The sequence below is a fragment of the Coturnix japonica genome, chromosome 2 (genome assembly GCF_054131305.1).
Source record: "Coturnix japonica strain WE chromosome 2, WE-NBRP24, whole genome shotgun sequence".
NCBI classification, from domain to species: domain Eukaryota; kingdom Metazoa; phylum Chordata; class Aves; order Galliformes; family Phasianidae; genus Coturnix; species Coturnix japonica.
This window is the reverse complement of record NC_140664.1, coordinates 41,193,189-41,208,297: the sequence shown is the minus strand read 5'-3', so window position 1 is coordinate 41,208,297 and position 15,109 is coordinate 41,193,189. Positions and strand designations below refer to the sequence as shown.

General features: G+C 41.1%; 1 protein-coding gene across 3 annotated transcripts in view; it reads right to left on the bottom strand.

Annotated features, from left to right (window-relative positions):
• The window catches only part of SS18 (SS18 subunit of BAF chromatin remodeling complex), a 40,770-nt gene extending 28,302 nt beyond the window's left edge, over positions 1–12,468 (bottom strand). For all 3 annotated transcript variants that reach the window (XM_015855467.3, XM_015855468.3, XM_015855469.3), the window contains exons 1-3: positions 12,335–12,468; positions 9,090–9,166; positions 7,880–7,964 (exon numbers count right to left, since the gene is read on the bottom strand). In XM_015855467.3, the coding sequence (XP_015710953.1) occupies positions 7,880–7,964; positions 9,090–9,166; positions 12,335–12,403 (231 nt within the window). In that variant the 5' untranslated portion in view covers positions 12,404–12,468. The remainder of the gene's footprint in view (positions 1–7,879; positions 7,965–9,089; positions 9,167–12,334) is intronic.
• Between the last annotated feature and the right edge of the window lie 2,641 nt (positions 12,469–15,109).

Genomic DNA, 15,109 nt, shown 5'->3' with positions numbered 1-15,109 from the left:
TAAAAAAGAGAAACAAGAAAAATAAACACTGGACAGTTTTCAACAAACAAATCTTAGAAATTACTTGAAAGCAAAAACTCACAACAACAGTTAAACCGCTTTTTATTGACCATGATCTTTTAGGCAATAAAATAAATCATAGAATCACAGAAAAGGACCACAATGATCATCTGGTTTCAACCCCTCTGCCATGTGTACGGTCACCAACCATCCAGTCAGGCCTTGAATGCCTCCAGGGATGGGGCATCCACAGCCTCCTTGGGCAACCTGTTCCAGGGCGTCACCACCCTCTGTGTGAAAAAACATCCTTCTAATATCCAACCTAAACCTCCCCTGTCTCAGTTTGAAACCATTCCCCCTTGTCATATCACTATCTACCCTTGTAAACAGCCATGCCCCTTCCTGTTTATATGCTCCCTTCAAGTACTGGAAGGCCACAATGAGGTCTCCCCGGAGCCTTTTCTTCTCCAAGCTAAACAATCCCAGTTCCCTCAACCTTTCCTCATAGGAGAGGTGCTCCAGCCCACTGATGATAGTGGCCCTCCTCTCAACCTGCTCTATGTGCTCAGCATCCTAAATCAAATGCAAGAAATCAAACAAAAACGTGTCATGGTAAAATTGTACATCTGGAACTTTTATCTATCATTTCTTGCCTGCCCTATGCCAAAAATACCAGATTTTTCTTACCACCAACAGTAGGTTGAAAGTTTTGATTATGTATCATAATGATGGAATACAAACTCAGTAGTCAAAAAACTTAAAGCAGTAAAAACGTACAAGTCAGGAAATACAACTCAGCACATGATGAAGCAAAGTATTGCTAATCAATACACATAGCGATAGATATTTAATGGACACTACCACAAATTCAATTTTCTTGAAATTCTCTCAGAATAACAATTACAAGCTACACGCAGCGCCAACATAAAAGTCTTCTAATCATTCTAAGGGGGGCTCTAACTCGGGATTTAATCGATCATCTTTGTTTTCAGCTCTCAAATACCATTTTCTGCAAAGCAAAATATCCTACCCCAGGAGGTACTGTGGCCTGCTAATATCATGTTGCTAATAGCACAACACGTGCCCCAGCCTCAGAGAACAGCACCCAGACTAGGAATAAGTAACCATGGGCATTAACTCAGAGAACCTTCAGCTACTGGAACCAGGCTGTAATTAAGAGGTGCTCTGTAGCTCCCCCATAGAATGCTGTTTATATCAGAAATTTCAGTTTCATAATCATTAATCTTCAACTCTTTGGCTTTTAAGATGCTTTAAGACCCGGACCAATATTTACAGGTTTCACCCGTGTTTATTAACATAGGGGAAAAATTCCATCTTTACTTCATCTAGCAGGCTTTAAGAACACTCAATTAAAGCACAAAGAATCCTGTGAACCCGATGTAAGTTTCATTAAAGAAACAGCAAAGCTGTACAGTCAAAAGGACTTGCATCTGTACAAATAACATTGATATTACCAGTGTGCTTTGTGCCACTCTCAGCAAACTGTTCGGGGCTGAGACAGAAATGTATTGTACAAATATTGTACTGAAGGGAGGTAAATCACATCTTCAAGCACAAGAATTACATTTTAGAACATAACCTTAATCAAATTGGTCGTTGTGTTTCAGTGATTTCTACATCAGCCACAGAAGTTGTAGGCAATGTCAGCAGTTTTCCGTGCACAGTGCACTAGCTCCCCATGTGGACACACTTGATTAGCAATACACGCAAAGTAGTTTGCAAAAGTTACAGCCATCCTCTTGTTTCAAGTTGTCTATGAATCCACCCGTAACATGGTAACAGCTCAAAACCCCACACTCTAGTAAGAATTTCTGTTAAGTGCTGGCAGCACTCCCTGCAGTTGGTCTCCACTTCCTAATACTGACTGACCAGTGTTGCTGACAGTCATTTACACAGCCCCGCAGTTAACCTGAACTAATTCAGAAAGAGAATATTCCCCTTTCTCCATAATTATTCCATTGATTTCTCCAGACAGGTTTATCAAACAAAAACAGTAAAACATCATGCAGCAGGATTGCATCTGATGACAGTACAGCACTGGTTGTGTCAGCTTAACCAGGTAAAGGGAAACTTGTTCAACAGCCAAACTTAAAACATTTAAAAGCCTCTCTGGAGTAAAACAAACCACCTGAAAAAGTGGATAAGATGGAGATCCACAATCTGAAAATTCTTTTAGAAACACATTATATATAATTCACTTTTGCTTAAGAAGGATGAAGCATCTCCCCTATGAGGAGAGACTTAGGGAACTGGGTCTGTTTAGCCTTGAGAAAAGAAGGCTGAGAGGGGACTTGATCCAGGTTTATAAATACCTGAGGTGTGGGAGCCATAGTGGTGAGGCTGGTCTCTTTTCATTAGTGCGTGGGGACAGGACTAGGGGGAATGGGATGAAACTACAGCATAGGAAGTTCCACATGAATGTGCGGAAGAACTTCTTTATGGTGAGGGTGACGGAGCACTGGAACAGGCTGCCCAGGGAGGTGGTGGAGTCTCCTTCTCTGGAGATATTCAAGACCCGCCTGGACGCCTACCTGTGTGACGTGGTGTAGGGAGCCTGCTTTGGCAGGGGGGATGGACTCGATGCTCTCTAGAGGTGCCTTCCAACCCCTACAATTCTGTGATTCTGTGATGACCTTACTGGCCCCAAAAGATACAGAGCAACTTCCAGATTTGGTGTTGTTACAGAGAGTCAAAAAACAAACCAGGTGAGGAACAGCTCACCAAACCTATGTTATAAGGATTTGTCCCTTTGGCCCTTATGTTTTCTAACAAGCTTGTAATACTGATCACATTACAAGACTTCCTCCTCATGAAGAGAAGTTTCTTAATTGTATTCTTCCACGCACTAGAGTGAAACAAATAGAATAAAATCTGATTATTTTTAAAACGTATTTTTTCGCCTAATATCCCGCAAGCATGTTTTTACATATGATGAACACGTAGGCAATCAGTGCTCGTGCAGGGGTAAAAACATCCAAAACCTCACACAAAGAAAATGGAAACAGATACTCATGTGCTGGCCACAGAACCAAGTCAATTAATGGATGCAGATCTCTCTTGTAAGGGCTCATACAGCTAGATCACAGCACACTGTGTTTACAGCTGGTTGTTACAGTCATGCTTAAGAACTAGGCTATTGACAGCAAAAAAGAATTACGTCTCATCTCTAATAGACCCACAATACTGTATCACTTCTGGAAAAATCTCCTTCACCCTTCCACTGAAAGTGTTTAATCTCCAAAATCATTCAAATACAGGGACGATGCAGGACTACTAGAATCGTGGTACTTCAAAATAAATCTAAACGCTCTCAATTTCTCGTTCCTTAGCTACAAAGACAGCCTAACTAGAAGCTACAGACATCATCAAAGGGGTCATATCGCTCTCACTTTTGGCTCACAAAACAGAGTAAATATTTGTCTGAGAGTTACAAAAAGACTTAGATGAAAGAACAACGTTCCTTCAAGATTCAAGATTCCAATTCAAGATTTCCACTGTCTTGAAATCTTCTAGTAACTGTACAGAACACAAACCTTAATTTATCTACGCCAGAGCTGCTCTGGTTGCCTCTCGTTCAAAGAACAGCTGGGAAATGGTCCTTCTGTTTAAGTTACTCTAATGTGAAACTTCACACCAAACAGAAGCATCTAAATTTCTTGTTTTAAAGAGCACAAACACTGACAGAAATCCCCCTTGGAGTGTACCTGCACAATATAAAAATGATGAATGCCACACCATTCCTTTTTTCAGAGATTTTAGCTTGGTTACTATTCTGCTCATCACCCCCTATCTAGGATTTGTCTTTCAAAAATCTATTCTAGAAGTTACTGTATTTCTGAAAACTACTTTTTTAAACATTTAATAGGAGTGATTTTTATCCAAAATTCATGCTTTACCTACAACTAATAGCTCACTTGCTTCATGAGAGGAAACACTGAATCTTTCTTTTACACCCTGATGCCTATTACTTCAATTTACAGTTGAACCTGAGTTACAGAATCACAGAATGACCCGGGTTGGAAGGGACCTCAAGGATCATGTAGTTCCAGCCCCCCTGCCTGGCAGGGCCACCAAACATACACCTTTACTAGATCAGGTTACCCAGGGCCCCATCCAACCTGGTCTTGAACACCTCCAAGGACGGGGCATAATTATTATTTGTGTTTGAGTTATTTGTGGACTTCTGAAATGCTCATCCAGAATAACATACCGTTACTGCTTTCAGCTTCTGTTTGGAAAATAATTTAACCCTGTCATTCTCTATGTGAAGAATTAGGCCCAAATTTCAAAGACTGATGCCAGTTGTGAACGTGAGGAAAGAAAATAGCACTAACAGATTTTCCACTATCATACAATAGAGACTGCCTCAAACATTTAGTGTATAACTTGTCACAAGTCACATGCGTTTAGTATTCCTTTCACCCTTGGGAACTTGAGTTGTACTTGCAAATGTTACTTTAAGTTACTAAAGTTGTTAGATCACCAATTTATCTTAGAACTATTTAGTAAAAACAATGATTTGGACTGCGGCAAGAGGGGAACTACATTGTGAAAGACGGATGGAAGAATCACACAAATCCTAGAGGCAGCTTTATTTATGAGATAAATTTCTCAAGCAAGAAAAAAAAATGACTTTATTAATTTTATTAATGAACTTTTCAATATTATGATATCAAGAAAAAAAATGTAACAAGACGCATACATTTTCCTGTAACTCGAGCACTGTGTTTCCTTCACATTTAGAATTTAGTTTGCTAGCAGAGTTAACTCACTTTAGTAACAAAGTACAAATTATTAGCCTTCATTTTCATCACAATCCTGAAGTGCACACAGACATCAAGAGCTCTGTGCGCTGTGTAAGAGAAACAATGAGAAACTTCTGAGTTTAAAAAGACAGAAAGTCCCCTATCTAATAATTATTGTAGACCTCTCTATCTGCAGTTATAAAAACCACTAATGTGTACACGTGTAGGACTGACCTTCTCCTCTTGTTTCTTTCAGAAAAGTTATCATGAGTGGCTCTCTCATGAATTTCCAGTAAGAAGCAGTGGGACAGGAGAGGAAAAAGGCCTGAACAAATAAGTCTAATTTCATTCTTTACAGAAAGGGTAGTTAGGTACTGGAGTAGGCTCCCCGAGGAGATGGTTGAATCGCCATCCCTGGTTGTGTTTAAGAGCCGTTTGGATGTGGTGCTCAGGGATATGATTTAGTGTAGGGTTTTTAGAGTTAGGGTTCTGGTTAAGCTGCGGTTGGACTTGATGATCTTCAAGGTCTTTTTCCAACCTGGGTAATTCTATGATTCAGCAGTTGGTAATAACCTTTTAATGCCATTATCTCAAGAAATCCTAAGAACTAAAACAAAGGCTGAAGAGAGCAAGATGTAGTTCTAGACATCACATAGCTTCAAATTTCCTTGCACCTACTATATCAGGGGGAGGGCTGGAAGTCCCAGTAATGACCTTTAATTGCATCTACTGTTCAAGGACACCAATATTTTGGTGTTACTTCCCTTGAAAATAGACCAAAAGAAACCAAATACATCTGTATAGCAAAGAACACAAGACAAGCTCTTGTTGGGAAGCTTACCCAATATGGTGATGACAAACAGATTTTCCACTGCTGTCGAAGGAAAGCACCTGTAAACTTAGTAAGATGCAACAAAAAGTTGCATCAACTGCAGACTTAGCCACCACTCCCATCCTGTTCAGAAGACGCTACCCTGAGCAATGCTGCTATTGACACTGCCGTGGCTGGTCAACTCAAGATTAACCTCATGCTTCCTTTGTATTCCAATGTGCAGGCAGCTCTCTTGTAACTGGAGACACGCATCATAAATGTTGAATATTACAATATACAACTGAAACAAGAACTTTATTACAATATCAGAACATCTTTCCAGCTCTCTTCACTCACAGCCTCCAATGTTTACTTCGTCTACTACAACTCTTAAGCCCTCTTAAATTATACGAGAAGCTACTGCAACAGCAATACTGTGACATTTTTATATTCTACTACTTAAAAGAGAAAAGGAGGTGTTCACACACATTATCTTGCTTCATATTTCATTGGTGTCAGCCACAAAACTTGAATTTTACTAAGACTGTTCGAATGCTGCCACAGAAGTGTGGTGAACTGAAACGTAACACTTCATCAGCTTCCTTAGGTCTTAAGTGAAAAACTAAATGAAGCAAGCTTGAAGAAGTTTATCTTACAGTAAAAAAGCAGTAACTCACACGTTCCCAAATCCTCCTGGCTAAACCTCATTGGGAAGATAGATTAAAGAACAATTTTTTCCAAAACCTTCAACAAAAAAGTTGTTCTTATCTGATTAAGTTACTTCATTTCAAGCAATTCTTCAACAATTTTACTTAGTAGGTGAAAGCATCTATGCTTTACTAAGACTGAACATCTAAGTTTAATTGTGTATTACTTTGTATTCCCTGTCCAGTTATTCAAAGCAGAAAAAATGCTATACTATTTTGTCATTGCTGAAAAATATTCCTTACACTGAGGAGCAGAAACGCACTTCAGTCCTGGTCTGCAAAAACCTTTCATGGCCTTACCCTCACTTTTTTCTTAAGAAGGGAATGTCACCACATTCAACTCTAAGAACAGGGCTGTGCACCAGGGACTAGAATAAGGTCAAATTCATTTCCACTTGTCATCAGAACCAGGATATGAATTAAGCCTCCAAGAACATATTAGCTGAGTAACATACACAGCCCTCTTAAAGGTTTCCTTCCCTTCCCCCCACAGCTACAAGCTTGGATTTATAAAGAGAAGCCTCCACAGGCACAACAGGTTGGACATAATGAAGCACCGTTTCTATAGTCCTCTAGGTACCAACTTGAAAAGATGCTTCGCTAGTAGCAATGATTGGAGAACACTTCTCCAGAGACCAAAGAAAAAGTAATTCAATTTCAGTTGGTAAGAACTAGTATCTAGGAATGGCTGTTTTATAGACATTCTTTTTAGCTTCATATTACAGAAATGAATCAAGACTATATTAATTCAAGAAAAGTCTTATGACTAAAAAACAAAATAACTTCCTTGTGTTACTCGCAGTGAACTCCCAGAGCTTTCTGATTAACACATAACCACAGTCAGATAGCAAGTTACTTTAATGCTCATTGTATCTTTCCTTGCCACTCCACAAACAGAAAAAATAGTGGAAAAATTGGTGGTGTCTTTTGAAATAAAAAGTTCGGTGATACAGAGAAAATACAGATTATTTTTTAAAAAGAAGCAAGTATTATCCCAACAAATGCTTCAATGCCAAAGATATGCAGTGTTTCAAGATAAACCCACGCAACCTTATTTCTTGTTCATTAGCACTATCCACAATGCATAGAGGTTGCTTTACGATAAAGGAGAGAAGAAAAGAATTTAAGAGACCCACCTAAAGTACCTCAAAGCTGATATTTACCCAACCCCATTCCATGAAAGCTGAAGAATGGATGATATTCCAGCAAAAAACAAGAAGTAAAACAAAACTAAACACCTCACTTTTCCCTGATGTAAGGGGAAAAAGAGACTACTGTTGTAAGAGCTGACCAAGAGCCACACCAGGAGACTTCTTAGTTGAGAAAAATCTAAGTCATCTGCAAGCCAAGCCAGACATCCTGCATGCACAACATGCTTAATCCCAGAATATAAGCCTTCAATTAAATAACTCGGATTGTGAGCATAACATAAGCAGTGAGCTAATGAGACTTATATGACATGAAGAGACATTCCATCTTGTATTCACTGCATAGTAAATTGCAGACCGTTTGGACAGTTTTTCAATCATCTCCCCCTCCCCGTGAATCCAAATTATTACACCTATTTCCTCAGTGTTATGCTAGTTTGTACTTACTGCTGGTAGCAGAGACTGCATGTTCTGGTTGGAGTCAGCTATAGTAGCTAGATAAACCAAGTTTGTGTGTAGCATCTGCTGGTATCTACCAAAATGAACAAAGGAAAAAGAGGCCTTAAGTCACAGTGTGTCAAGAAACAACTTCCAACAACTTACAAGAGTACTGTTCTTAAGAATTCTACGTGCTTTCCTCACATCTCCCTACTGGCCAACCTTTCCCAATTTTTCTGCCAGATCTGGCTTGCTTGCCCTCTACAGTTTCTGTATTGCAAATTAAACCTAAAACATGGTGACCTCAACTGTTTCACTTCCTACCCTAAACAAAGTCACAAGCAGGCATTTAGAGTACGTGTCTGTATGATGTCATTTCCAACAGAAACACTATAAAAAGAGCTCTCTTTCCCTAATGTCCCTAGATGTGAGGTATCATATCGAAATGAATCATGACCAAGGACAGCGTAAACATTCCATCAGGACCGAGACCTGGATATTCACTGTTCAACTTTTTTTCTGCTGCAGAACTAAATTCCAGAGTATCCACATCCAGCCCAGAGTCAAAAGAACAAGCCTGTAAGCAGGAGCAGAGTAACTACAGGCTTGCATACAGCTTAATATAGTAACTCTACTCATATCAATAGAAGTAATCCCCTGAAACAAAAATACCTACCATTCATCATTCCAGCTTTCCTCCCACATTACCAGCCTCTTAGAAAGGGCCTCAACAGCCACATTGTGATAACCCATCTGTCATCACATGGAGGAATATCTGTCCAGGTCCACAGCTGTCTCACCCTCCAGAAACTCCATTAGACAACAAGTTTACATGGTATATTCTGGCAAGCCAAACTTAAGGTGGAGTCTGTTTGTTCTCAGGCAAGTGATAAACAGCAGAAATATTACATCGTTTCGAAAGGTCTAAGAAGGAAACTACCTCCTTTGCAAACTGTAATTACAACACAGAGGTAGATCTCTCAGTTACACAGTCCCCATTTTTCTGTCATTATGCTATCAACTTGTACTACTCAAGTTGCAATGTTTCAGTGATGGAAGTGATATTTACACAGCAAAGAAAAAAATTAACTGCATTATTTGCAGCAATATTTTTCTACTGTTCTCAGCGTGGTCCTCCTTCAAAGTGAGCTAAATAAATCAACAACTGATCTAGATGGAAATCCACCCAGTCCACAGTAGATTTGGATTAATGTCTTACTGAGAGCATTCAGATGTCTTCCCTTTGTTTTGGTAGTCCATTATACACTGAATAAGATGGTTATTTTCATCCAGCATCTGAAAGAATAAAGAAATCTGAGGTAAGTGTAACATTCTTTACGGGAAAAAATAACTGAAGGTAAGTTGTACTCTTAAAAGTTTGATTTCTTTTTTAAAATAAAGAAAATTAACAAAATTTAAACAAAATTAGTATTCCAGAAAGCCCTTCTTTAACCAGTTACTTACATCTTTCGCTCTTCCTCCTTAGTTTTATAGGTTCCAGTACGAGGGTTTTAAGTCATTATTATAAATACATTTATGATGTTCCCTATTTAAGTACTTACATTCTAACTACAAGAAGTTCATGGGAAGTTTTCTGAGTTTTTATGTAATCTCAACCAAAGAACAAACTTGAAGACTTGGGGCATAAATCTTCCTTCTCCCTCTGAAGCCCACAATCCAATAATAAAAGGCACTGTAATGGTTAACTGATAGAAACTGAGCTTAACATACAAGATTGTTTCAAGGAAATGCCTTGAAAAGTAAAGCCAGATTTACATTACAAATGTTCTGTATAATTACACGCTCTTAAAGCGTGGTTTAACCAGCACAATAGACAATATTTCAGAAGCGTTTGGGAATATGAACACATACTAATTACTTTTCTGGGGAAAATAAAGTTCTAAAACCATGGGAAACTGCAGGTCTCACAGCCTTCTGCAGGAAGTACATGAAATAAAGATGTTCTATGCTAACAAGCAGGAAAAAATAAACAGCCTAGTTTCACAGAATCACAGAATGACCCGGGTTGGAAGGGACCTCAAGGATCATGTAGTTCCAACCCCCCTGCCTGGCAGGGCCACCAAACATACACATTTACTAGATCAGGTTGCCCAGGGCCCCGTCCAACCTGGTCTTGAACACCTCCAAGGACGGGGCATCCACAACCTCCCTGGGCAGCCTGTTCCAGGGCCTAACCACTCTCCTAGTGAAGAAAGTTTCCCAAACTTGCACATCCTCATGCTCATATCTCTGTCTTAACCACTCATCTGCACTCTGATCAGGCAGAAGTTCAGTAAAACCAAGGCAAATCTGAGCTACCAACCAAGTTATCCAAGCCTGCTCAGCTAAGTGGAAAATCTTACATCAATTTCTTGGTTTCCCCAGTGGAAAACTAGTTCAGATCCTTGCAGCCTATCAAGTGTCACATCCTAGATCTGCAAATCTGGTCACTTCTTCTCTCCCCTTACAATATGGACGTGACACTCAGCTACTGAATTTCACAAAACTAATACGAACTTAATCATCTTTGAGGCTCTTCCCATCTTCTGAACACCGAATCAAAACATCACAAATCAGAATGTGGCTGAGATTAGCCAAGTTTATGATTCTACAAGGGAAGCACAAGCACTATAATTACATCACTTCCATTTCCCTGGGGATCCAACTTTAGCAAATTCTACCAGAAAAAAAAGACAACTTCTTTGTTAATCCTTTTGACTAATCCACCTCTACTACAAAGGTCATAAGCCTTAGAACCTTATGCAGTCCACTCAGGATTTACATCCAGATAAGAATAAAGCAAAGAGTTGAGTCTTCCCTAAACTCAAACTAGCAATTCACCAAAATACAGGAGAACAATCAGTGAGAAACAGATCTTTCCTGAAATTGCTAGACCTGGAAACATCACCCGTAAGCAGGAACCACAGACAGAACCACAATATTCCAAGTTTCTGAACTCCTGACACTATGCAGAACTACATCTGCAAACTCCTAAGAGGATCCCGGACACACTCCTACACTGGCACACTTCATATGTGCTAACATCAAGTGTTAAGGAAACCCAGTGGCCAAATTCAACAGAAAAAGAGAACGGAGAAAAAGCAATTAGTATAATTTATACAGTACACAGAGTACTTGTAAGGGAAGCCTTGAATGAAGGACCTCCTCAAAAAGTCTCCAAGCATCTAGAGAAAGGCAGCATTTACTTAAAGCATGTTAGCACCTGGAGTGGTGATGTGCTGAACAAGCTGCCCAGAGAGAGAAGCTGTGGGGCCCCATAACTGAAGGTGCTCAAGGCCAGTCTGGATGGGGGCCTGGGCAGCTGAGCTACTGGGTGCCCACAGTACATGGTGGGACTGGGTGGGCTTTGAAGTCCCTTCCGATCTAAGCCATTCTACAATACAGATAGAAATCAGAACTGCCAGCGAGATGGTTGTTCTCTCCACTGTGGCCATACAGGCTGGACATCTTTAGGGAAAATAAAGAAATAAAGCTAGGAGAAAAGCAGAGAAAAACAAACAAGAAGGAATACAGTTGTATGCCTGACAGGACTGAAAGCACTGTTTTATATGTTTTTTATCAAGCTACTGCTGATGGAAAACCAGTTCTTTGAAGAAGTTACAGACACCTGCCATCACAAGACAGCCTAGTTACTGGCTGGATGAAGGCACCTTCAAGACTCCTGACAACTTACATGTGCCAGTTACAAAGATTCTCCAGCTTTAGCTATAGCAGAGTTCTGCCAGTACACTAACATCAAATTACTAGCTTGACTACAGCACAAGAAAAACCTAATTATCTACATTCTCACACTTAAGTAAGTGACCTGAAGGCAGCTTTCTACCTGGTGGATATGCATTTCCCACCTTCATTTGTGAAGCACAGACTGTTGTGGTACTGTGCAAGGTTCCACTGAAGTCCCATACCTTCTGTAACGCCCTGAACTGCAAAACCCTCCCTGCTGACACCCACGTTCTTTCTTAAGCCACAAGCTGATTGTATCCGACGAGCTCCCACACAAGGAGCCTGCCATCATTGAGTGGGAGAGATCCCAGAGCAAGAATTGAGAGGGCCTCTCATGGAAAAGAGCGAGGGCCTACGGTTAAGCTCCAAAGCACAGCACTGAACTCCCTCACCCCCACCAACACGGAATACTCAGTGTTAGTACATACACACCACAGGCACGCTTCCCTCTCTCCGCAGCCCTGTCACGGCCGCCAGCCATACCGCTTCCCTTTAAGCTTTAGGAGAGGAGCAGAGCTGGAGAGGGCCATGTTTCTCAGCGGCCCCAGCACTCTCCCCACGTAGGCCGAGCCCACAGTTACGCAGGGCCCGGCTCTGTTTTCCATGACGGCCTCGCACAGCGCTTGCAGGCCCGCAGCCCTCCATCGCACCAAGGCCTCAGCCTCGCTCCGCTCCACCCCGCCGTCCCGTCACGGCGCGAAGCCCCGAGCCCTCCCTCACCTTCTGGATGGCGGCCGGCGTGATCTCGCCCTTCCCCCGCTGCCGGGGGGCCGCGAACGCCACCGACATGTCGTACAGGCCACAGCAGGGCCCAGCCCGCGCCCACCCGCCCGCTCACGCACAACCCGCGATCCGGGAACAGAGCTGCGAGAGGGCGGGGAGCCCGCACAGCGGGACGGCCCATCCTGCTCCCGCCGGGGAACCGAAGTTGGGCCGCGAGCTCCTCCTCGCTTTTCAGCAGCAAGAAGGTAACCATGAGGGGGACAAGGCTTTTTTGCAAGGCTAGGCAAAGAAGCGGCATCAAGAGCTCGTTGCGCCGTTTGAATACAGCCGCCCTGCGCCATGCCGACCTCCTCAGCCACCCCTCTGTGTATCGCGGCGTTGGTTCATTCCGACCCCGCTCTGCTCAGCGCCGGACAGAAACCTGTTATGCTGAAGTTGATAGACATCACGGTGACTCATGGTTACCATTCCCTGCGCTTTGAGTGAACGCAGTCACAGCAGCTTTGATTAAACTGATGAGATTTGTTAATTAACAGGGTTGGAAGGGACCTCACAGCCCACCCAGTCCCACCCCGTGCCATGGGCAGGGCTGCCCCCCAGCAGCTCAGCTGCCCAGGGCCCCATCCAACCTGGCCTTGAGCACCTCCAGGGATGGGGCACCACAGCTTCTATGGGCAGCTGTGCCAGCGCCTCACCACCCTCTGAGTGAAGAAGATCATATTTTGCAATAACTGTCCTAATTAAATATGAAAAACTTTTAAGTGCCTTCCTATTTCCACACAAAACATGGGAGAATGGTGTATAGAATTCAACTGGTATGTGTGTAAAATCATTCATTCCTAATAATTAGAACCACATCTCTTTCCTTGCTTTGTCAGGCAGTTAAATTGAATCCATTTATTTCCCTTTTCTTTGCGACGATTAATCATTCCTATTTTTAAAATGCTGGGCTTCTGTATTCATAAATAGCCACAGATCTAAAGAAACAGTAGAAAAAGACTCCACAGCTCTGCTTTAAAAACAACATGTAAATAATGGCACAGATGCGTACAAGTAAGGAAATAGATAGCTGCAATGGAAATGTGCCACATGTCTCAGAACACATAACCACAACAGGGTGCCTCTTTTATGACTTTCTTAATGCATTGCAATGTGCCTAGATATCAAAGGACATATGGTATATTTTCTCTTTAATTGCGTATTTATTTGCTCTTGTGAGTTACTCACAACTTTAACATTATTTAATTGTAATTTAGATGCATAAATCTAGATCATCACCAAGAGCTTCAAATACAAATATATTTCAATCAGATCTTTGCTAGTAGGATGGTAGGTTGAATTACAGCCTTTTTTATTTGGGGGGGGGACAACATCAGGGTGTTTCTTTTCTGTGTGTGTGTTTTATAACATCAGCAATACAATCAGATAACAGTTAGAGCAAACCCCAAGTAAGCACTTGATAGATGAAGATAGAAGGTAGCAGGAGGAAGAATTACTGTTGTTGGTTTGGTGTTCCTTTCCCAACTGAACTTGCTGTCACCTCATGACTTTGGTGGGATTTCCTACATGCCCAGCCTCCATGGCCATTCACGTTGCTGCAAAATGAAGCTAGTGTCTGTCTGTTTAAATGGTCGAGTCTCAAAAATGATTTAGATTCTATTTGATAAGCAGTAAGTTGTTATCAAAATGCACAGCAATATTAATGTGAGGGTAAATTATGTTTCTCTTGTTCCAAAAAGGGATTGCACTAATGTTAAATTTGTCTTGAATTCTTTCAGCTTCTTGTTTCATACTTTCAGTTTTGCCATTTGTATTTTGCGCTGGCTATTGTATAGAATATTAATAAGAAGTAGCACATGAAATGCAAGCCTCTACGTATTGATAAAAAGTGGATTACTCAAACAGCATTGCACATGATAGTTATATTGGTAGCTCTGCCATGTTCCAGAGGGGCAATAACAAAACCACCGAAAATCAACGTGATGCTAATTTTTTATTCTAGTGTCTGTCATTTTAGTCTGAAAATATAAATATTTAGAATAAGGTCACTTGCATCATGTTCAGCAGCTGGCACTAATGGGAGTAAGTGCAGCAGCTGAATAAAGAAAATCTTTCTGTGTCCTGATTTTATTCTTCAAAAGGGAATCTCCAGCTAGGAGGAATGTATGCTATAATTAAGGAATCGCAGAACATGTAATTTAAGCCTCTTTGGAGCTGAAAATTCTTCAAGAATTCTTAGATGTTAATATTTTATTTTAGAACATGGAAGAGAAGTTCTATAGTACCTGATTTCTTTATTTTTCAAATGTCAAAAGCAAAGCAGAAATGATAAACCTGAGATAATACTACCAAGCAGCAGTGAAGAGAGGATATCAGTGTTCTTGAATATAACTTCATATTCTTATCTGTTTAAGGCAACTTTGACAGTTTGCAGTGAATATGTGCACTTTTCTGGAAATGATTCTGGAGACTTTCATTTCTGCATCATCCTCAGCCTTTTGAAGTCTCGTTAACGAAAAGGACAGAGGAGGAGACTGTGCAGCTACAGGATAGTACTTCTGCCTTGTCATTGGAATTCTAATCAACCACATGATACAGAAAGATAGTTTTCTTTCTCTGAAGAAAGACTGATCTCTTCAACTAATTAAGACCTCCCTCATTCCTCTGTTAGTTTTTCCAATACTGCCCAGGATGCTCTTGTTCTTTGCCAAAAGGGCATATTTCTGACTCACACCTTGTCCACCTGGATCTCCACATTCTTTTCTGCTGGGC